Genomic DNA, 23,861 nt, shown 5'->3' with positions numbered 1-23,861 from the left:
CTCTATGTCAAATTATGAACAGAGACCCAACTTCAAAACAGGGTAAGACTCAGTCTGACCCCACCTTAATCCATCATGAGCATTGCACATCACAGTATTTAGCTAGTTACAGTGGCGAGGAACAATCACAATGAAACATTGGGTAAACCCTCTGAATTTATTTTCTAAATGGTTCGAGAGTTATAGAACTAAAACAAATTATGTTACTAATTCCTTTAAAGCTGGGGTTGGTAACCAGATTTAGATACACTTTTTGTTATACTGGTTAAAATGATCTTTATGTCCTGATGGCAATCAATACATAATGTGTTCTTAAAAAAGAGCGAAGAAAAGCTGCTATCTACAGCCAGAGTAAACCTGGGAAAACACCAACCAATCACCGTTTTTTGGGTGCCAAAATTTTAAACCATTCAAATCCCGTCCTGCCGTTCTGCCCGCCTCCTGCGCGTACATTTCCCCGGCGTGTACTCTGAGTCCCCGTCCCCTGCCTCTGCTTCCCCTGACTCTATTTACTGCCCCTCTCGCTCGACCTCGGGCCTGTCCCCTCTGACCCGATGAGGTGCTTTGCTCAGGACTGTAGTCCGGATCAGAGTCTAAAAAGCTCTCACCACGGGGGCTCTGACAAGCAGAAGAATGAATGACATTTAGTAAGTCCTACAGAAAATATAGATGTTGTAGCGTCTGTCCGGACGCTGTAGGGATGAAGAGCCGAGTTGTGAACACGTTGAGTTTTAATAACCGGTCACTGTCGGCCGTGATCACGCCAACCAACAAAGCAACAATCAATGTTTGAATGAATGAAAAACTTCTCCTCTTGTCTCTCCTCTCTCCCGCTCGCACACTCTACACCTCTCCTGATGCCTTCACGAACCGTCAACACTGTAGGATTTAAGAACATCTACACTGAACACGTTTAACAAACAGTAGAGCTGTTACAGTATTATATGTGTTATAACTTTTCTCCTGACATCGTGTCACCGGTACAACTGTATAATGCTAGAATGACAGTTGTGAGTACTAACAGCAGCCATATTTGTTTGTGTTTTTAACTTTCACTATGATAATGTTTTGGTGAGGACCAGTTTTGAATCAGTCACCATTATATGGTCGCAAGTCAGCGGCGCTCGTGCATGTGAGCGGGGGGGCGTCGTTTTGGAGGAGCTCTGAGGGAGGAGGGGAGGGGTTAGATGGAGTCATGAGGAAATGCTACATTCAAATTCAGGCTAGTTTTCCGAGACTACCAACCCTAGCTTTAAGGTTGTCTGTGACTAAAAATCATTAATTCTGTAAGTAGGATTTCTAGCCACTTTAAACTCCACAACCATTATGTTTTTAACTTTTCCAAAATTATTTGCAACCTAATACATTTTTAAACATGAATCACTATTTTCCAATTTAGCAAACTTTTAATAGAAATGGCTTAAATGGAAGCAAATATAGGCTGCCCAAGTAAGGCTGAAGTTATGAGTTATACTGTAACTCAGTTCATCTATTGCAGCATCAGCTTCAACTGCTTGCATCCCCAAAGCATCATAGGAACTGAATCATCAAATTCAGAGCACGATTACCCCCAGAACATGGCAGGGAAATAATAATGACAAAATGTATCAACATACAGAAACTCTCAATATTTTACACAAGTCTCTTTCATAACACACAGACACACATTTTATCTGTTGTCTCAGTGGTCACAGCCCTACCATGAGAAGCATTAGAGTCCTTGCAGGGCTCAGACTCTTTGTTTTACACCCATCATTATCTCACTCTTTCTTTAGCTGCATATTCTTTCAGGTTTGGTCCACTTTGCTTTGCTCTGATATGACACTGGAAGCTTGAGGACTTCTCCCTCAAGAATATACTGAAGATAAGGGCTTGTTGGAGTCAGTGTGCATGGGTTCATATGTATGTTAATGTGTGCATGTGTACATTTCCTCAGGTATCACAAGGTTAAAAGATAGGAGAGTATGCAACGTACTGTATATGCCTTTTCTTGCATACCTATGTGCCTGTGTGCAGTATGAGTTCACATATCAGTCGGAGTCAGAGAGATTGGGAAGTGTGCGATGTAGAACTGACTTGAGTGCCTAAGTGTGTTTACTGAACACATGAGTGTATGTATTCATGTAGTCAGTAGCTGAGTCGTGGGAGGAACTTCAAGGCAACTCAGATTGGAAAATATGCGCTCACACACACACAATTACACACTCGCTCTCTCCGCTGGTTATTCTTTGTATGTTCTTCATGTCAGCCAGGTTTCTCTCTGAGAGCCAAAACAAGACCAGGCAGTAGCAGAGAGCGAGAGCGAGAGAGCGAGAGAGCGAGAGAGAGGGAGAGAGGGAGAGAGGGAGAGAGAGGGAGAGAGAGGGAGAGAGGGAGAGAGAGAGAGAGAGAGAGAGAGAGAGAGAGAGAGAGAGAGAGAGAGAGAGAGAGAGAGAGAGGGAGAGGGAGAGGGAGAGAGAGAGAGAGAGCGTCTGCAAGAGATAAAGGTTGTGGGGGGAAAAAGTTGGAACATTTTTAAACTTTGTCCTTTTGAGAGAAAAGAGACAAGAAAGAGCAGAGTACAAACTGCAAGAGAGAAAAAGTAAATCAGAGTCACTGAAATTCTGCCCTTTGAGAGCAACGTGACAAAGAACGAGGAGAGTAAAACTGTCAGCAAGAGAGAGTAAAAGCTTGAAGACAGGGTCAGAAAGCTTAATGCATTTCAAATAGGAGGTACCTGAGAAAGACATGGGAGACAAGAAGAGGGGAAAAAAAAGATAAAAAGCAGGGGACAAGTAAGCGGAGGGATGATAAGTGAAGGTACAAGAGGAAGAAAGAGAGGAAATGGACAGAAAAACTGACAAAGTTAAACAGAGCCAGGTAGGAAGAGGACGGTTATGTGTGTGTGCTTGTGTGTTTGCACGAGTGTGTGTATTGGGGGTGGGGGACTGAGACAAGGCTGTGATGGCCTTGTGTCAGTCACCCTGTGGCAGCTCTTTAACCCTGTAATTTACCACATCACTCCTCTCGCTCTGATGGGACCACTGCACCAACTGACAGCACTGCCTCTGGCGTGTGTGTGTGAGAGAGCGAGTGTGTATACCTGTGAAAAAAGGATTCTTGAGATGTCAAACAAAATGTCTGTGAGCCTGCATTCATTTAGGGCCTGTCTCTCTTGTTGCAGTGGAGCTCTGGATCTGGATCAAGGCCTTGACAGACACTGGGGTGATCGTCAAAACTTGATCTTATTTGTTTATGACATATCTGCTGCAGCAAAATCTACTGTGAGTAAATGAATGATGCTTCAAGCCTTTCTACCCTTATTGCCCACAAAAGTTGTAAGTTTTGCATTGAATTACATGAAGAAAATAAACGGTAGAGGTTTTAAATAGATGTTTCTGAAAAACATGTCAAAATTGTCAGCTTTCACATTGACCCCTTTGCTAACAATGGCTTTATCCTAAAATAAGATAAAAACACATTGTAATGTGGTTAATGAGGACTTAGAGCAACAAAAAAACAAACAAAAATGCATCCCATAATGCATTTTTCCTTCCCATATGTATGTTAGTGAATCCCAATGCATATTATCAGTAAAGTGAGTCAAAAACAATAACATCCTCTTAAATGCACTAATGCCCCAACTGGCTATAAGGAGAGAAGCACTCAGAAGTCGCACAGGGTCTTGAAGGTATATACATTTGCTCTGCAAGGTCATCCTACATCCCATACAGCAAAAAAAAGTTTTAAAAAGTTTAACCAAACCCATTTTCTCACACAAAGTTACAGAATATGAGGAACATCTCTCAATATAATCCAGAACTGAAGCTGTATTTGTCGTTGACATGAAGGATTAATGGGAGTCTGATCATGTCATCCTGTGGCAGAAGCTGTAGTTTAACTTTGAATTTCACCCATGGATGATAACCTCACAACACTAGATGGAAATACTTATATTGCATTGATAACATTCTTTTGTTTGCTATTTGATATAGAAAGACTAGAGGACGTAGACGTGTGTTACCCTACATATTAACAATCTCTTAAGGCATCTGACACGAAAGATAATTACAGGTCTTGTTGGCCCTCTATGTATAAATGAATCCAGGGAGCAATGTCTGTGTTCTGCTCAAGTGGCAACCATTCATGATAGAGTAGAGTAGAGGACTGTGTATTTTGCACTCTTTTTTATTTTAAAAGTGAACACCTTTTAAGTCCTGTAAGTTGTGAGGATTGGTTCTAGGCATCTTCCACAGAGACCTGATTGGACTGAGATCTGGGGAATCTGAAGGCAAGTCAACACCTTGAACTCATTATATTACTGAGATGAAGCACCATTTGTGCTCTTTTTCTATACTTCAGAAAATGTTTAAAATGTGCGCAGTTTAAACATCAATCCAGATGCCTAAGTAGTCATCACTCTGAAAACTTAAGATAAGCACAAGTTGGAGAGATGTTCAGCCTTGTCAGAGGTTTGCGTTTGGGGTGTGCTTTCCAGTGTTATTAGTCAGATTGTGTATTGTACGTTAGAAAGGTCAGGACGTGTCGTTCGTCCACAAGAGACAGGATGTGGTGAAACGGCATGTGAGAAAGGGCATCAGTAAGAATCAAACCAAGTACAATATTTGTGCCGTACAGACATTTGTGTTTAAGAATACACACAGAGCATGTGTACAACAATAGCTCTGTGTAAGTTTGTCTGTTAGCTTGAATAAACGTCTGTTTGGATTGTGGCTGTGAGAACATGAAAGAGTGAGAGATGGACAGGACTGCAAACCAGAGAGGTAGAAAGGCTCCCATTGTTTCTCTCTTTACTTTGAGTCACAAATAAATATTTACCCAAAGTTCTGTCTTTTACTTACCCTTCTACCTCTGGTGCATAACCAGGCACACTCACACAAAGACACTTTCTTTTGCTCCTGTTCCTCTTTGCACACACACAGTAACCACCCGGAGGGGAAAGTGAAAGAAGAGCAGAGAGAGAGATGCAGAGAGCAGACAAGGTCGTAGTTCCTGTGGACTGTCTTTGAAAGAGGAGTCCTATGTTTTCCCTCCTCTCCTTTGATGTTAAAGCAGCCTCTTTACCAGTATAAAGACAGGGTACAATAACCTAGACCCCCCCACCCCTCACGAAGCCCTCTGTACACTGGCCGTGCACCCCCACAAAGCTCTGCAGGGGGACAGGTAACCCCAGCAACCCCAGCCAGAAATCAGAATGAGGGTGGCAGCTGTCCAGGACCTGTGCAGCATGTTGTGTGTCTGTATGTGTAAGGTACCTCAGTATGTGCATGGAACTTTATGTGTGCAGACTTTTAGCTTTCCATTATGAAAGAAGAACCTGATGGGCATGCTGTTTAATGACTAAGTAAAACAGGTGATTTTTGATACTGGACTGTCAGTCAAACAGAAAGAAATTTCTCTCTACTGCATTCTTAACACTTAAGAGCTTACTTATCCTTGTTTGAGTGCTAGATCTAGGTATTAAAGGTTTCAGGAAAAGTATAACTGAGGACTTCTCTGAGGGTTTGTGTGTGTTTTGACTTGTCTGTGTGGCGGGAAAGGAGGGCATGGTTATTTCAATCATAATACACCATTAATTACCATATCACTGCTTCTAATATGTATGTTGCTGGTGTGTATGTGTGTGGGGTTTTTTCTCTCTGATATAATAATAATAATTGATCTGACTTATATAGAACTTTTCTGGGTACTCAAAGATGCTTATAACTGTGATAGTTTAATTGTGAACCTGCCAATGAGCTTCAGATGTAAATTAACTTTAAACTAACTCCATAATACATAAAATGGCAACATTTATGTTTAATATTGTACATGGTCCCTTTATAAATAGAATCAATTAATAATTTTAATACATTTTGTGCAAAAAATAAAAAAGTTAATCCTAGAATGTAAATAATGACAGAGGGGGAAAAAAAAAGAGGAAAATAATATAAGAACATTGAATCAGACTCATTTGAAACCATTACACCTGGTAACAGGTATAAACGTACTAGAGTCTTAGAGATGTCTGGTTTCTTTTAGAGGGACAAAAACCAAACTAACTAACTAGCAAAAACCATCTTCATCAGATCTGTATTTTATGTTGGAACAGTTATAAAATCGCCACTTGATGACCTGAGGGGTCAGATGTGATTGTAATTACATTTTTGGAGGAGCCTAACCAGTGAGACTTGTTCGGAGATAATCAACAATGCACTTCTAAAGGTGTTGGAAGCTCATGAGTGATATATAGTGCTTTCAAAGAAACTGAAGTGGCGGTCCATTAGACAAACATGAAGATGTCTGCCACATAACAAACTCAAAATTTGTAATGAAACCCCACAATCTTAATGTTTAGGTGAAGCAATAATAGTACCATAGATATTAGTGACATACATACTCATGTAATACCAACAATAATTGATTTAACTCAAGATTTTTCAACACAAAAATTATTTGAAACGACCCTTCTGTCTGTAACATACCACTAGATGTTGTTTTAATGTGTGGTATACTGAAAGATAAAGAGGTCTTTTGAAATATTCACTGACAGTCATATGGTTGCTGTATTTGTCACAGAAGTAGTTGCAGAAGTTCTAGTTAAGTGGAGATAACTTCAGCAGTGATTGTATTTCTTTTCATGTTTATAGTTGTTGTTAAGCTGGCAGTTACTGGAGATAGTGACTGTAGTAAAAGTATGATTCAGTTGTGGATATTTTATTGATTCCACAGTAGGACAGCCTTTGTATGGCTTACACATCAAATATAGTCTGATACACACCTGCACACACAGACTGAACCAAATACTCCAGCAACATTCAATAAAAAGCATCAATAGGACAGGGGAAACCCCACAGAGAGGAGCAGAGGAAAGCAGCAGCCAAACCCTCCAGGAACAGAGGTTAACTGACTGGAGAATAAAGTCTGTGATAAAGAAAGAGGGACAGCCAGTACCTATCACAGAGAACTGTGCTATGTTCACAGGCTGATGTGTGGAATGCTGTTTGCTTTGTCTCACCTGTCAGCTGCAAAGTGTGCGTCCATCACTGCTTGCCTGTGATGTGTGAATAGAGGTTGCCGGCATTGACCTTGTTTTAGAGTCAGTCTGAGTTCATGTGCATGTCTGTCTGTGCCTGTTAATCAGTTTGGTGGTCAAAATGTGCATTCATACTCACAAGCCTACTATAATTCCAACTTTCTGGTAAGACAGGACTAACAGGTACAGGAAGTGGTGCTACAAGAGAGTATTATGTTGCAGCACCATTGTCACACATTTTAAGGACAGCCCTTGATGACTGTGACTACAAATACCATTACTTCTGTTTTCTTATTACACTTTCATGTTTAACTCTGCCTTTCATCAATATTGTATCATGGCAAACAGCTGCAATGTCATCTGTAATTGTAAATTATGTATCCTGTTTCATTTATTTTCTGTCCTTAAAGGTAATATTTTAGTGTCTGTTGCTCATAGTCTAAAAATGTCTGTCTGTGTAACTCACTTTCAGCACCCCTGTATTTGCAACTACCTCTACCATGCCTTCTTTGTCAACTACAACAACTCCACTGCTATCACTCGAACAACTGCTATGGAATGAAAACCAAATAAAATGAAAGGAAAAAAGAAGCAATGATTTATCAGAAGACTACTAAAATTCAAACAAATATTGATCGAACCCCTTAGAACTAATCTCAGTTCATGATAATATTGGATTAAATGTAACCTTACACCTTTACTTCAATGTACAGGGATCATAAGTAGGGATAAGAACCCAAACTGGTTCTATTAAGGACTTGTTTCTGCATTTTTAAAACCCGAAAAATCAATAACATTTGAGCTTAGTCATTCTGCTATCCAGTCCTGTTACGCCCCATGACTATCTCAAGCTGAGTCTCGTCAATCAAATCAGATTACTAGTGCACAATCATACATTGATTGTCCAATTGAGAACAATTGACTTATCTGCCCACAGGTATCAAACTGCACAAAGAATAATTCTTACAGTCAATTACTTGCAAAGTTTGCTGAACGTGTAAAGAGGTATGAGGCCAAAGATAAGGAGGAAGTGAAATGCAATTGGGAAAACATAACCTCTACATGAGTGATATGCAGTTAAATGTTGAAATCTCTCCCAATACCTCTAGAAATTACAGTAATGCAAACTGTTAGGGTTGGTTCCTTTAACATGCAACATGTGACATAAGAGCAATGCTTTGATTTTCATTGGAGGGATCAAATATTTTCTGTTCTGTTGGTGTTTGCAAGGATTATTTTACCTGGTCGTCATATGATACTTCTACTCTTCTATACAAGCACATTTCTTTATTGTGCTTTCATCAGTGCAGTTCTTGGAAAACAGAGGCATATTTCTGTATGTATGGACTTAGCCCCGCTGGATACATGCTTATAGCAACTTGCAGTCATAGAAGTTTGTGTACACTCTTGTGCCTCCATGTATGCTCTGTTCGACCCTCAGGCCTGTTTATGTCAATCTGTTATGTCGTCTTGTCAAGATATGCATCTGCGATTGTGTTCGTTCTGCCCTGTCTCTCTCCCTCTCTCATTTGTTTTTTCTCTCACTCGTCCCTCTCTGCAGATTCAGGTTACACTCCTCCGTCAGATGGCGTTCTGCCTGGCTGAGCTGCACTTGTGGTCCACCAAGAGCTCGCTCCAAGTCAAAGGTAGCACTTATCACCATGTTCAATCGCCCTCCCTCTCTCAGTGGTTCTCTCTCCCTCTCCTTTCTCTTTCTCCTCTCACTCCGTCTTGCACTGGCTCTCTCTGTCATCACTCACTTTGTTTTCACACCTTCTCCTCACCATACCTATATCTACTTACAATCTGACTCTCCGTAAACACCAATTTTCACCCTCTCTTTTCACTCTGTCGCTTTTCACTCTGTTGCTTCTTTCTAAAAAAGTGTCAGGCTATCAATATCTGTTGATTCCATTACACTTTTTTGACACTAGTCTTTTATAAAACTAAACTTTATTCCTGCATTGTTGTAAGTGTTGATTGGTATTAGATCCAAATCAAACTTTAGAGATTAGTGAAATATCTGATGCACGGAACACACAGGTGTTGAGCAATTTCAACAAGCAATGTCAACAAAAACGTACAAGTTTGAAATCCAGGTAAAATGAAACATTTGATCAACCTTGTAGCTTGTTATTATTTCTTAAATCGAATCTAAAAACATGGATTTACTGCAATGAAAAATGAAAAGAACAGAAGTAAAACTTTGTCATGTAGAGAATAATAATTTATAGTAAATAAAAAAAGAAAAATATTCACAAATTATCTTAAAGCTTAAGAGCATGTTTGAGATGGCAGGGTTGTATGTGGCTATTTTATATTGAATTTTAATGTCAATTTATTGTACAGTTTTTGCATTGTTTTATATGCCACTGTTTCTGCATGAATGAACTGCAATGGAAACAAATCCCAAACTTGCAAGTGCTATTCTTCATCGTTTTGATTTTTGAATCACAGGTAGAAAAACACTTTGAGAATCAGTTTCAACAGAGTCATTGGAGCAGTTTGCCTAATGAAGGGCTAGTTCAAAAACATTGCAACATCAAGTTAGACGTTGGGAGTTCACTTGCACATTTTACTACTTAACATTTATTTGATGATACAACCGTGTACCAAGTCCAGTTGCCTTTTGGATCACTCTTTGATTTACAACTGTGTATTAAAACGATTGCAGCAAAATATGATCAATTGTTTTGTATTATTTAATACATTCTTTAAAGAGAAATGCCTACAACCTGTTGTACTATTGTGTTTGAAATATGTCCTGCCCTTCTCGTTGAAATAAAAACAGTTGATCGCAAAAAATAAATAAATTCTGATCTCGCATTACCCACAATACAATTCAATCAGAAATAGTTCATTCAGATACTTCGTTTTCTTATGTAGCCTATTTGTCCTTAATAAGGAGATTTATTGTCACCGTCCGAATAAGAATACATGTATAAAACACAAATAAACAATAAACATCCACCCAGCCTCACAACAATGGTGCACATCATCCCATATGTACACACTGGACACATATGAACACACAGGACACATTACATTGGCATTTTATTTAGCAGTGCTACGGCCAACGGGACAAAGCTTCTGCCAAACTGGGCTCGCCTACAATATGGGGATCTGTATCTGCGACCAGATGGGAGTAGTGTGAAGACTGAGTAGAGGGGGTGTTTGGGGTCCAGTGTTATAGTGCGTGCTCTGCGTATGATGGCTCTGTTGTTGAGGTCAGACAGGTTTGGTGTGGGGAGGTGGATGATTTTGGTGGCAGTGTTTGTGGTGCGTATGAGTTTGTTTTTGTTGGAGACAGTTAGCATGTTGTAGTAGCAGGGGAAACAGTAGAGGAGAATGGGTTGGATGATGCTTTGGTACGGTATCAGTAGAAGGTAGGGGGCGACTATGTAGCAGCAGCTAATGGACTTGTGCACCTAGCCTACAGATTACCAGCTTTCATTGTTCATGTCTACCAAGACCTGTTTACAGCCCTTCGTAAAATTCCCTTGTCCCCTTAGCTCAGCTATCAATACGTTCTTTTGGTTTCACTATATATAATGCTGGTCAAATTCAGACTATCCACAGGACATATTTTCAGTTAGCACCTTTTGATTATGTTAGTTGCACATCAAACCTCTAAAATCACCATCATGCAAATCTCTGTAAACATTATTCAGTGACCACTGCTTCGTTGTGAGGCTGAAGGGTTTGGTGGAAGTTGGACTTTTCTGGCACTTTTTCGTGTGTTTTTCTGCTTACCAACTATCAGACCATCTCTCCCTTTGGAGAAACAGAGCATTTCCATCTATTTTCTTGTTTTCTCCTCCCTTCCATTCTGTCTTGTCTTTCACAGTCTGCTGAGCTTTAGACAGAGATAGTGTCTCTCGAAGGCTGACTGCGTGTGTGTGTCTGTGTTGATATGTGTTTATACAAAGGTACGACAGGGTGTATATCCTTGGTGATGGTGACATATCCTTATTTGTTTGTTTTTTGCTGCTGTGTGTGTCTTCTGCTATCTGAGAAATATGTGGATGGATACATCTGAGCACAGAGGCCTGGTTGCTGAGGTGTGACGCTCCCTATCACCATCTTCCTTACATCATGTACATCAGCCTCAAAAACAAAAATATACAGTACATTCATAAAAGCATCTACCATATGACACTGGGGCACTTTTTTTGCTTTGTAGTTTTTATTTATTTTCTGCATTAGCCCATCACATTTGTACAACTTTGTGTCATCTACACCCTTTTTAGTAAACAGCACATGCAGACACCTTTGCGATAGTAAAAAGAGTCATTCAGTTACAACACTCACAAAGATTAAAAATGCAAATTAACAGCTATGACCGTGTGAGCTATTCATCTATCCCTCTCTAAGTTTGTTGGAGTGGTTTCAGTCCTAGTTCATTCAGAAGTATCTTTAGTCATCCTACTTTTTCTTACTATGTTGATCCTTAAGATGCATTTCAACCAAGATTTCCGGGGTCTTTTAGCCCCCAGAACTACTTTCCCTGGAACTAAAAGGTTCCTGTACCCCCATTGTTGTCTGCGTTTCAACCGCGAGCTGAAGTCCCGGGTAGATTGTGGAAATCAGGCCAGTAACGTATGGAGATAAAGCATTATATTAAATAATATTTTGAAATCTTAATAAAAAACTATACAAGTATGCATTCACAGGAACTCCCTCTGTGTTTCAACAACAGTGTTGACGCCACAAACATCGTTACTTTCAACCGAAAGTCCCAGGACCTTTGAAAAGTACTACCTCCCCCAAGTAGGGGGTTTTCAGAGGGAGATTATTTACCCCTGAACTAAATTTAGACCCTGGTTCCTCCGGTCGAAACGCACGTAGTTCAGGGGTATAGTCCCTAGTTCAGGGGTAAAGTTCCTGCGGTCAAAAAATGCCTTTACTTAGAAATATCATATGTGTTAGTTTTATATCTATGAAAGGAGGGCAGTTCCTAAGTGTTAACTTTCAATCTGAGTTCAGTGTTGGAATAACGAGCAGGATTTTGTGACTGCACAAAAGTTTGAACTTATACCTGTGTGAAGTGTATATCTTAAAAAACTTTTTGAATGTGTTGAAGAAGCAGAACCCACGAACACTTGATGAGTTAATTTTATGCTGAATTAAAAATGCTATTTTGTCTGTAATTAATAGGTTTTTAAATAGTGGTAGTACATCTAATTTTAGGCAATCTTCCATGTTGTTGTCCATCAGTTTTATTGAAGGAAAATGTATTCAGTTTAACCACTAAATTTTTCAGTATGAGCTACTGAACAAGAAAGCTGGACTCCTTTTCCTGCAAAGCTGCTAAGACAACCAAGCATTTAACAACCAAGAGGCTGATATATTCAAGAGTCTGTTTTCCAAATACAAAACATTTATCATCAGGCAAGAACCACAACTATTAAGTTCTGGATGTTCTTCATTAGCTAGATTTGTATGTACATAAAATTTTAGTACAGCTTGTGTATTAAAGTGTCGCTACAAGCTCTTGCATGAAGCTTCAGTTTGTGTACCATGTATCAGAATGCATCCAAAGCCAGCAGCTGCAGTCTCAGCATCGCCTCACTGCATGTGGCAGGTTCTGGCTTGAAAAGATACAGATGATGCATCCGCTGTCATAAGGGTGGGAATCCTAGTGTAACTCATAATATGATGCCAGATACTTTGCACAGACTAACAGTATCATCATGATACAGCAATTCTATGATAAATGCTTAATTGCAAGACAATAATATAGTGATACATCACAATGTTTGATTAATTGAAAAGTACAAAATGCCACGCAAAAGTTAAGTGGGGATAAATGTAATTGGCAGTAATGAAGGAGTTATGAAGTAGTGAAACATTGAGTCTGATTTTTAAAACTTAAATAGTATATTTGTCACGAGTGATATGATAATCCTAATGTAAAAGTCAGGACAAGAGTATATTGCCGTAGTATTTTCTCTCACCCCTGCTGTTTGTAATCACATGCTCTTCACTATTGTTTTTGAAAAGTGCAGTTTCTTATTTAGTTTGTAAAACCAAGCTGACATATAGCCTGTAGATCCTCTGGGCCAACTAAAATGTCATGAGCAGCACTGTTGGCTTAAAAAAAAAAAAACACTGAGCCTGAAGCTATACCAAGTCGCAGCATGCAGGAACAGAGAACAGCAGCAGCGTTGGTTGCTGTTTTTAACACAATTGACACCTAACTTTGTTAGATTTATTAATATGAAAGCCACCTGAACTGAACATTACATTGTTATTCAAAGTTTGTTTTAAGTCTTAAAACATGTCTGGTAGAGTTTTGAAGAAATGTATTTAATTCTGAAACCACACAAACTTCAGCACTGTGCAAGAGATGAAGTCACACTTTGAGTAACGCATTGTAAATAAAATATGTTATACTGTATATATACGCCTACATCCAGCTGACCCAGAGCAGACTGAACTTTCTATTGTAGATGTGATAAATGTTGGGCTGGGTTCCGTAAACCAACACCTTTAGAAATATATCAGCTTTTTAGGTTGTTAGTTGCTCAGCTCTCTCAACCATACCTCTGTTTTTCATGCTGAATAGTTAACCAAAACAAAGTATTAAAACCAAGCGGCAACCTCCGGTCTCAAACTATGAAGCCCATGCGGAAGTGTTATAAACTGCAATTCATCGAGAATCTGCTTGAGGCTGGCTGCAGAAACACCGGAAACCACATACACACCCATTCAAAAAAGACGATATTTGAAGCATTAATAAACATGTTTACAGCCTGGTTCAAAAAACGGCTTGCCTCTACGTAGCTAATTTCTCTATCGGCACACACTGTACAGGGGGCGAATTTTTTTCTAACGTGACGGTTCAGAAGATATTAAGATTATGAGTTTTAGCCCAAATAAAGACATGACTGACTTGACTCCCGGACGGGAACACTTAGCTGTTGGCTAGGAGGCTCAAACTCCGCCTCTTTACGTCACACTCTGCCTGGTTGAGTTCAGCATTTCCAATATGGCTGCCGCCGTCGATTGGCTTCAAAACAGTGCTCAGGAACAGATGGGTGACGTCTAGGATACTATGTCCATATTTTATACAATTTATGATTAAAACTGGCTGAAAGCATGGAACTGCAGAACTTAGAGTTGCTTTTTTATGTAAGTTGCTCAGAAATGTGAGTAAATGTTGATGCCCAAAACATTGATTAATACAGGTCAAAGTGATTAAATGTATTGTAGTAAGTTACATACCAGCTTTTGTTTAAGTCAAAAAGTTGATACACAAGGTTATGAGAAATAAAAACTAAAAGTCAAGTTGTTGTGAACTGCTGTGTCTGTGTGTTTGTGTGACTGCCATCAGCTCTCCTGTTGTATTAGTATGACCTGGCCTCAGGAGCAGCAGAGGCAGCAACAGTCGTGAAGCGATAAAGAAACGATGTGTTGTGCGAATCCGAGTCTGGCTGCTTATAGTTTTGGGCCTGCAGGAATAACACTGACAAAAAAAGGCTCGGCTCAGCAGTTTGTGTGTGCGTTTGTGTGTGTGTGTGTGTGTGTATCCATCAGTCTGTGTGTTTGTGCTTGCTACATGTTTGTGTGTATATTGGTCATATGTTCTTTCAGCTATCTGCTGATTCTGTGCATCTTCTTTTAAATGTATATGTTGCATGTTTGTAAATCAGAGTCAGCCCCTCAGGTGGGACGGTTCAGGCACACTCCCCTCTTTATTAATACCCCACTGCTCCCCCTCCTCTACTCTGGCTTGGACCCCCCCCTATTCCTCCTCCTCCTCCTCCTCCTTCCCCCCCCTCACAGGGCCTTATCTCAGCTCAAACCGTGGTGCTGGCAGACGGGACAGGCCACTGGCTGATAGCGATTGTTTATCCCACGGTGCGAAATTGCTGATCTGTCTTCTGCTTTTCCCTGACAGCAAGATGTTCATCATCCTCACCCTCTCTCTTTCTCTCTCTCTCCTCTCTCTCTTGCCCCACAGATACAGATATTGGCACCTATCAGTACTACGATAAAGGAGAGCCAGGTAAATAGTGTTTATATTGGATGTCTGTTTATGTTTAAGATAAGTTGCATTTGTCTTGTTTTCGGAATTTATGTGCTTTCCTTATATATGAGGAAAGGCCTTGTGCTGCCTCCCACACTCACATAAGCCCTAAACACACACACTGACACACAAATTATTGGTCTTGCCTGTTTTGGGGTCTAACATCCGTTAGCCACACATATGCTCATCCATTGGCTATTAGAGCATAGGATTTACACCCTAAAACCTTATGCACATACCACACACAAACACGCAGGTTATTAGGCATCAGTGGTTCTATCTCTTACCCTGCCTGTGTTCCTGTTGACCCGGGGTCCTGACACACAGCGATAGAAAGACTAAACTGTTGACTTTTTGCTAGATCACATAGCATGAGGCCCCATGTAGTCCAGCCTCATATTGCCCCAGGCCAGGAGGCTTCACTTATCATCAGGAAGTGCTCAAATTGCTCCCTTACAGCAGTGAGGTCATGAGATATCTTTCACCTTCACTTCTTTCTTTTTTTTTGTATATTTGTATTTCGTACTAAACATCCCAAGGAAGGCTGATAGGACCTGTTAGTTTACATTTATCTTACACATATCATATCATCAATATGTATGTGCTACATGTTTAATGTAGATGTTTTAAATGGTTATCCAACCCTTTTTTATTTATTTTTATCCCAGGTACAAGTCAAAGCTAAAATAACAGTTAGACAAATGTATTTTACAAACTAAGTGTTAAATATAAACACAAGGGCTTTCAAATATTTTTTATTGTGATTAACCGCTGAATCTTACAGGTTAATCACAACTGATCACAATTTTAATTGTATGTTTAACATTCCATTACTTTGCATTTAAGGAGGGTTTTAGGCTTTATGGACAGTGTACTCTTACCAGTATCTAGATTTGTAAATCCAATGGATCAACTCTTCCTCAATGTTGACTGTTCTGTATTCAGTTGCCACCCATTTAGCAAGCCCTGCAGCGCTGTCATAGTTTTACCCACAGGTTTTTGGTGATTTTCACACTCCAAAATAGTGCTCTGCCGGCTTTTGTGATGCAGTTGCCAGCTAGCAGCAGTCTGATTGGCTGCTCCAGTTTACCTGACATGTAGGTGGTAGCTCATACTTGAATGTTAAACTTAAACTTGTGATCATTTCATTTGACACAATGTGCATATCACTTTTGATTTGTCAGGTGAGCTGTCTGGGAGTTTTTTTAGTGAAACAAGTGAAATGTGCTCTTCAAAATAACAGTGCTGTTGTTATTTTTCCGTCATGGCTGCAGCAGACAGCAAAAAAAATCTGCAGTGGCTTAACAGTGGTGTGCAAAATGATTTCAGACCTTAATTGCATTGCAATTAACAGGTCAAAACTGTTTGATTGATTAATTCATAATTAATATTTAACTATTTTCATCAGTCTTTGAATCATCAATGATTTTTTTCAAAATTGTCTTTATTTTGTGTTTGTTGGTTGTTTAAAATGTTCTATCTTTCAAAGAAGCTCTAAGCTATAGCTCACTCCTAGTGTAGTATATTCAAGACATTTCTTGTCATAAGTCCTGTTAAAAACATTCTGTCGTTGAATTCCCTGCTTTCTGCTATTGAACAATTCTTGATGATTTTGACTGTCTCTTCTCTCCATCAGTAGGTTTTCCATACAGTGCCTGTCTCAGATGTCTCTGCTTCACTTTCATACATTTCCCTCTCTTTTGTCTCTCTCACATGTATATTTTGTTCTTGCTCATTTTGTGTACAGCGTCTCCCTGTCTCTTCCTCTCTCCCTCTCATCATGGGGTTTCCTCCCTTCTCTCTCATCTGAGAAGCTGCCTTCTCTTTCATTCCAATCTTCAGCGGAGAGACGATGCTCTCGCTCCAAATCCTTTCATTTGGAGGATTACTAAAGTGTGGCTTGATATCAGAGTGGGGGAAGGAAAGGGGGAGGAGAAGGAGGGGAGAGACAGAGCAGGGGAGCAGAGGCGCTATCCATAAGTATCACAGCATTTCACAGAGCAGTGTAATAATTGCTCATGTCATGATACTAGGTTGCATGCATGTACACTAGATGCTATAATGCTATATACGATCAAAACTCTTACATTAGATACTTTATGTGGACAAAAGCGCAATCAGTTAAGAAAGAGTGAAAATATGAAAACAACGTCTCAAGTGAGTGTACCATTAGCATTAGACCAAAGCAACACCATGCAATAGTTGTTTTCTCATTTTAATCTGGCTCTCCTTTAAGTTACAACTTAATCTCATGCCTTAAGTAGAGGCCAATTCCAGATGTACTCATATCCAGCCTCTTTATTAGTCACTCTCTTTTCCTCTTCTATTTATTTTCCCTTTTGGGCAAGCACTTCAAAATAATGTTGTAATTCAAAACTTTGTTAGAGTTGTTTGCTTCAATTTGATCAGACAACTCAACAGCCATCATCTCTTTCTGATTGACACGGCTTTAAACCTGATTGGAGCACAAAACACAAATTTCCATGTTAGCCCTGCCTAGCCAAAACTAACCTGGGAAAGCACACAAATGAAATGATATCTATCATTAAGAGTTAAAGAACTTTTTTAGCTTAAGAAAAAACAGTGTTAATATAGGATTATGTTACATGTGTAAAAAAAAATCTCAATTAACCCCTTAAAAGTTAAACCGAGCTAAAAGTAATTCACTTTAGTGAAATTGCCCTTCTATAAAGCTACCCTAAAGAAAACTTTAATGTTCCTTTTCTGTTGAGACAGTTAGAAAGAGAAAGAGTTAGACTAATTTATATCAGCAGTGCTAGGCTAAGTAACAGGAAGACCTCTCAAGCTCAACTCTCTAGCCAAACATAAAAACCTTTGAAATAGTATGGTAGAAGCAACTTATGCTAAGGGCAGCTAATGAACTGTCAACTAAACTGGGATGTTCTATTGAATCTAACAGCTGATTGAAAGTCAGTTGAGCATTAAACAGTCTAAAAACTAGATCTGCATGTTTCAGTGAATTTATGCATTTACTTTATTATGTTTGGTCTTGCTAGCTCTAATTCCTGTGTTATTAAAGTGGATCATGTGTACTCCCACTTCCCCCCACTAGAGGTAGACCCAGGCTCATTGGAGCAGCTCCGGGGGTCCCCTGCAGCCAAATACAAAAAAAAAAAAAATCCCCCAACCCTCCCCGCCCAGCCCCAAAGCAGGTGCCCATGTCTGGGCCTGTCTGGCCCCTCACCCCCTTATCTGATTAATACTACTAATCCTGGAGGTGTTCCTGCCTGCCAGAGAGGCCGGCCACCAGACTGGCCACTTTCTTGCTCATGGCGACCGGGCCATGAGGCATGGTTATGGGTTACACTGTGCCAACAAGGTCGCTTGGAGCTCCAGGGGGATGTTTGAGCTCCACTTCATTTTCATGTTCCTCATTATCGAATCACACACCCACACACTGGAATCATTTTTACTATCAATCATACTCTTTTGTACACTGTTTATACTCAAAATCTAACCTTACATGTGGCTCTTTTTCTTATTTCCAGCCAATCCACTTGAGCATCATTACTACAATGAGAAACTCCATTTCTGTGAGGGTAAGTTCCCCATTGAGAGACTCAAAAAGAATCATTTAAACTGTCAAGTTTTTCATTTTTTATTTTGTTTGTGTTCACTTCCATAAATATCTTACAAATTCATCTTCCAGAAACTGCTGTCCTCATCGTTGACTCTTCTACTTCCTCTCCTCCCTTCACTCTCTCTGCTTTTTCGCCCAGTTGTGGAATACAAACACCCTTATCAGGAGACGAACACTCATCCCCTTGCCCTCCCCTCCCTCCTCTCTCCCCTGACCCCCTCCTCCCTCAACCCTCCGCCCTCCACACCCTCATTTGCATGCATCTGTTTACCTCCTCTTTCCACTCATTCTTAATAGAGAATCCCACTCCTTAATGGTTTGTTCCAGTAAAGATGAAAAGAAAGACTGTAGAAAATAAACAGATAGGCGAGTGATTGCCCCATACTGAAAACAGCAGTCCCTCCTTTCCTCTTTTTTCCCCTCCTACTGAATTTTGTGTATGTGCGTGGGCAGAAGCAGATGCACAAATTCAATTAGCTGTTTTTTTTCATATCCTTCACTCCCTCTGTTTAACCACTAGAGATGGAGGGAAAAAGGGAGTGCTGGGAAATTAAAATGAAGGGGCCTTGGTGTGGTACGTGTTGAGATATGTGCTGTGAGGTTGCATTTGGGAGATAACTCAACTCAAGAGCGCCAAAATCCTCACAATTAAATATTTGCTTCTCCTCGAGGACCAGTGTGTGTGTGTTTTTGAAGGGACATTTGCTTTCAGAAGAATATTTCCCTCCTTTAAGTGCTGCTAAATCAATCTGTAAGCAGCAGACTTCAGACTTTTGCTGCTATGGGGATATGGTGGTCAAAAATATGCAATGTGACTACATCAGTTTGTGTGTATGTCTTTAAGTGTACAAGTGTATACATATACACATACATACATATATACATACACATATGTGTGTAAAGTGCAGCTTGCATAATGTTAGCGAAGGTGACACTAGACACTTAAAGAAGATACAATAATCTTCAGGGAATAACCTTTGAGTTTGTATTATTTTATAACACTTGATGTTAAATTGATCTTTCTTTTTTTAAGTTATGTTTTTGAGCAATTTACCTTTATTGGAAAGGAAAGCTGGTGTGGGACAGGATATGTGGGGCGTACAGAGTGGGGGAAGACATTCAGCAAATGGTAAAGGCCGGGAGTTGAACCTGCGACTGCTGCAACAAGGATTGTAGCCTCTGTATTTAGGGCGCACCCTTAGAACACTAGGCCAACAGCGCCCCGGAAAGTTGATCTTTAAATGATTAAATAGTAATACAGTAACTCAGTAGCTCAGTAACACATGATAACTCTTAGTGGATCGTTAAGGTGGCCTTTCATAAAACCTCTATTGAGCTTTTGCTGATTGTGGGTTTAGTTAGTGAAACACTTATTTCAAACTCAGATTAAAGCCAGTTGTGTTGTCAATAATGATTATATGCTTTGATTTAGTTTGTCTTGATTTAATTGCTTACTTGTTTGTGTTTTGCGCTGTGATGCATATATTTTCTGTTCATTTTAAAAGCCTATAGGAACAGACAATGCAAACAGCTCTGGATTTAAAGCTGTGGCGTGTAGCAATGATCTATGCTTCATTCTTGTCACTAGGAAAACAAAGAGTAAACAAATATACATGATAATAGGTACTTGTACAAATAGTACAATACCAGTTACAGTTGTATGACTTTCATTTATATCATGGAGCACTCATTATGTTGATTAGAACAGACACAAGTACTAGCACGTGCAATTAGCAACATGCAATAAGGGAATACTTTATACACGATCAACATGTTGATTTTTTGATTTACTTATTTATTTAGGTTCAATGAATTGGCAGGAAGAAGAGAAACATTGAGATCACACTCTCATGTCACTTGTTTCATACAAACAAAATTTCAAAAACTAAAGTGTAATTCATTGAAGTTGATATTAAAGCAAAGAAAATAACCAGCTATTAAAAAATGCATTTGTTCAGTCAATTCATACATCAGGGAAATGTTTCAGTACTCTCAGGATTTGTTCCTGCAGTCAGGATGAAGCTAGTTTATGAGTCCATCAGTGCAACTGTCAGTCTGTAAACATTCACCTGACCATCTTGTCACCACCCTTTATTCCTCATGTCACCCCTCCTCATACAGAGATCATATCCTGGATACAGACTTTGACCCTTTTACCCTCTCTGATTTTAGTGCTACATTCTTCTGAATTCCCATGAGGACCCTCTTTAAAAATGTAACTTGTCTGCATCTAAAACTTTCAGTCACATGATCTTTAGACATTTCTTATATTGCTTCCTCCATAGCTCGAGGCTACTCATGGACCCCCAGGAACCGCCGACCGGAGAAACTCCGTGATTCGCTGAAGGAGTTGGAGGTACCCGCCTCCTCTGTTAAACCTTCCACCACCTCCCCTCTCAGCCTTCTCCCCCCCTTGTCGTCTTCCTCCCTCAGGGGATTTCAGAGTTTTCCCTTTCCGAAACGGCCGATTGATTAACAAATAGGGGCATTCTCTCTCTTTTCTCTCTCTCCCTTCACTCTCCCTGTTGCTCTCGTTTGTTCTCCTCTCTCTCCTCTCCTCTGTCATCACCTCTCTTTCGGCCGAGCTCTGTCATCGAGGGGGATATTTGAGGGGATCAGGGGGCTGCAGGCTGCCCCCTCATCCCTTCTCCTCCTCCCTCCTTCTCTTCCTCCTCCTTCCCTTCCTCTCTCCTCATTCATCCCCCTCTTCCTCCCCTCCCCTCGTCCCCTCTGTACTTGTGGCCGTACAGACCTAGCTTTGTTTGCTGGAACTTGTCTTTGGCTGTTGCGCAGACACGCGCACACACACACACACACACACACACACACACACACACACACACACACACACACACACACACACACACACACATACACATCCACCTCCTTCCTTTCGCCCGCAACCATTGTCTGAAACGAGAAACACCCCAGCTCACCTCCACACCCCACCTTCCTCCTCCTCTGCCCTCCCACTCTCCTCCCATCCAATCACCCCAGCTGGGTTTGGAATGTGGCAGGAATGACTGACCTTACCCACACACACACACACACACACACACACACACACACACACACACACACACACACACACACACACACACTCTCACTCACACTCACACACTCTCACTCTCACTCACACACACACACACACACACACACACACACACACACACACACACACACACACACACACACACACACAAGCAGTCCTTACCTGCTCCCACCCCTCTGCCCCTCTGTGAGCAGGAACTGCTGCAGTGGACACCTGTGGGGACAAAGCATACCCCCCAAAAAGACACTTTTATTACGTCAAAACAGAAGCAGGAATCAAGTATTAGGTGAATTGGCAACTTAGTTTTAACATAGAAGTTATCGCATGACCAAAAACTTGAGAAAATGAGGTAAAAAAAATAGAACTTCGAGCATCAAAAACACATTTAAACATATACATATATATATATATTTAAAATCAAATATTGAGGATATATAATAACAATTAAGTATCTCATACAGTTTACTATTCAATAAAAATACCATATAAGTTCGTACCTCCTGGTACACTTGGCACAAGTTTTGAAGAGACAAGCAGACATCACTTCTACCAGCTTATCTCTAAATATATGACATACAAATATGGCCACAAAAAATGAGTACAGATGGTGTTTTTGTATCCAATTGCAAGCAGTGGAATTGCATCAGCTCCTGTGTACCTGTGGTTATGAGTTATATGAGGTGCTTGGGCTGCAGTGTACCCTGTTCTGTTTGTTCTACTTTACTTTTTTTTCTCTCTCTCTCTGTTTATCCATCGTGCTCATCCAGGAGCTGTTGCAGACCAACACCTGCATTCAGACCAGATGGAGGAGCAAACATCGCTGCCAGGTACACACCCTCATCAGCCTGAGATGGACACAGACAGACACACACACACACTCCTTCCATGTTCAGAATGTGGCAGAAGCTGGACGTACCTCCCATGGTCTGCTCAGACTAGGCTATCGGAAGAAAAGCTTCACTGAGCTGTAATGGCAATTACCAGGTCTTTTTGAGCTAATATGAAACTTCTCAAATAGTGACATCTAAATTATGTCACAAAAGTTTTTGTTCATTCAAGGCTTACTCTTGTTAGTCTTGACAAAGTAAAACAAGCCTCCTTGTTTTTTGGATTATTAAAATGTTTGGAATATATACATTTTTATCATATTTAAAGTCAACTGAATAGTGAGTCTGGGAATGCTGATACTGTGGGGGAAATTAATAAAAAAAAAAACTATGGTATGGAAGTCAAGTATTTTTCAAAATAAGTACAAACTTGTATGTATTGCCACATATTTCGTCTTTGTCATAAAGGTTCTGTCTTTTTGTACCTTTGTGTTATATTGCTGACTTGTCTTAACTTTCATTTTGAGACTTAGACAGCATGTTTAATTCAGACTACCTTAGAAAGAAGGTTCAGTTTTAAAAAATGAAAATATACTGTATGATGTAAAAGAAACAGAGCAGAGATCCCTCCTCTTAGACTGACTTGCAAAAGACGCCATGTGTGCAGAACGGCCCAAAATACCTAAACTAAGATGACCATATTCTTCTCACTTTGACAACTTGTAGGCACAAAATTGACTGTTAAACTTTTCACAGAAATTTGGGGTGAATTTAAATTCAGTAGAAAGTTCATAAAGGGTTAAATTCCCTAACAATCTCAATCATTTTTATTATTTCACTGCATTTTATTGCCTTAATTTTGTATGCTTCATCTTGCCTTCATAGTTTAAAGCATTAAAGCTTCTATAACTACTGAATCTCTTTATCTATTAATCTTGTACATTAACTTCTGTTTCCTTTGTGTGTGGATGTGTGGTGCTTGCAGGTGATGCTGAGCAGTGGAATTCTTGTGACCCTGACCCTGAATGGACCTCAGCTTGAGCAGGTGTTTATAGACCGCACATTAGTGGGCCGACTACCAGCCAGCACTGTGACTGATGGTTAGTTAAACACCGACGCGTACAGTCACCCCTCCACACACACACACACACACACACACACACACAGTATAAAACAATGACCATAAAACATGCAGGTTGGTGTGAGACATGTTCACCCTCTATGTTTATTTAACATTCAGCTTCAGTAAGATTTGTTTTGTTGCCTGTGGCATACAATGTACTCTATAGGAGTTAAATTCTTTAGAAATGCTTTTCACTCTTTAATCCGGCCTT

General features: G+C 40.1%; 1 protein-coding gene across 1 annotated transcript in view; it reads left to right on the top strand.

The window, feature by feature from the left end:
* Nucleotides 1-23,861, top strand: part of wdpcp (WD repeat containing planar cell polarity effector) — an 85,415-nt gene that overhangs the window by 19,485 nt on the left and 42,069 nt on the right. Inside the window, 7 exon segments of the mRNA XM_034682307.1 lie at nucleotides 3,164-3,263; nucleotides 8,577-8,661; nucleotides 14,982-15,026; nucleotides 18,557-18,607; nucleotides 20,934-21,004; nucleotides 22,468-22,527; nucleotides 23,513-23,627. Of these exon segments, the coding sequence (XP_034538198.1) occupies nucleotides 8,601-8,661; nucleotides 14,982-15,026; nucleotides 18,557-18,607; nucleotides 20,934-21,004; nucleotides 22,468-22,527; nucleotides 23,513-23,627 (403 nt within the window). The 5' untranslated portion in view covers nucleotides 3,164-3,263; nucleotides 8,577-8,600.

Source organism: Notolabrus celidotus, chromosome 4 (assembly GCF_009762535.1).
Source record: "Notolabrus celidotus isolate fNotCel1 chromosome 4, fNotCel1.pri, whole genome shotgun sequence".
In the NCBI taxonomy this organism is placed as follows: domain Eukaryota; kingdom Metazoa; phylum Chordata; class Actinopteri; order Labriformes; family Labridae; genus Notolabrus; species Notolabrus celidotus.
This window is presented reverse-complemented; position numbering and strand designations above follow the sequence as displayed.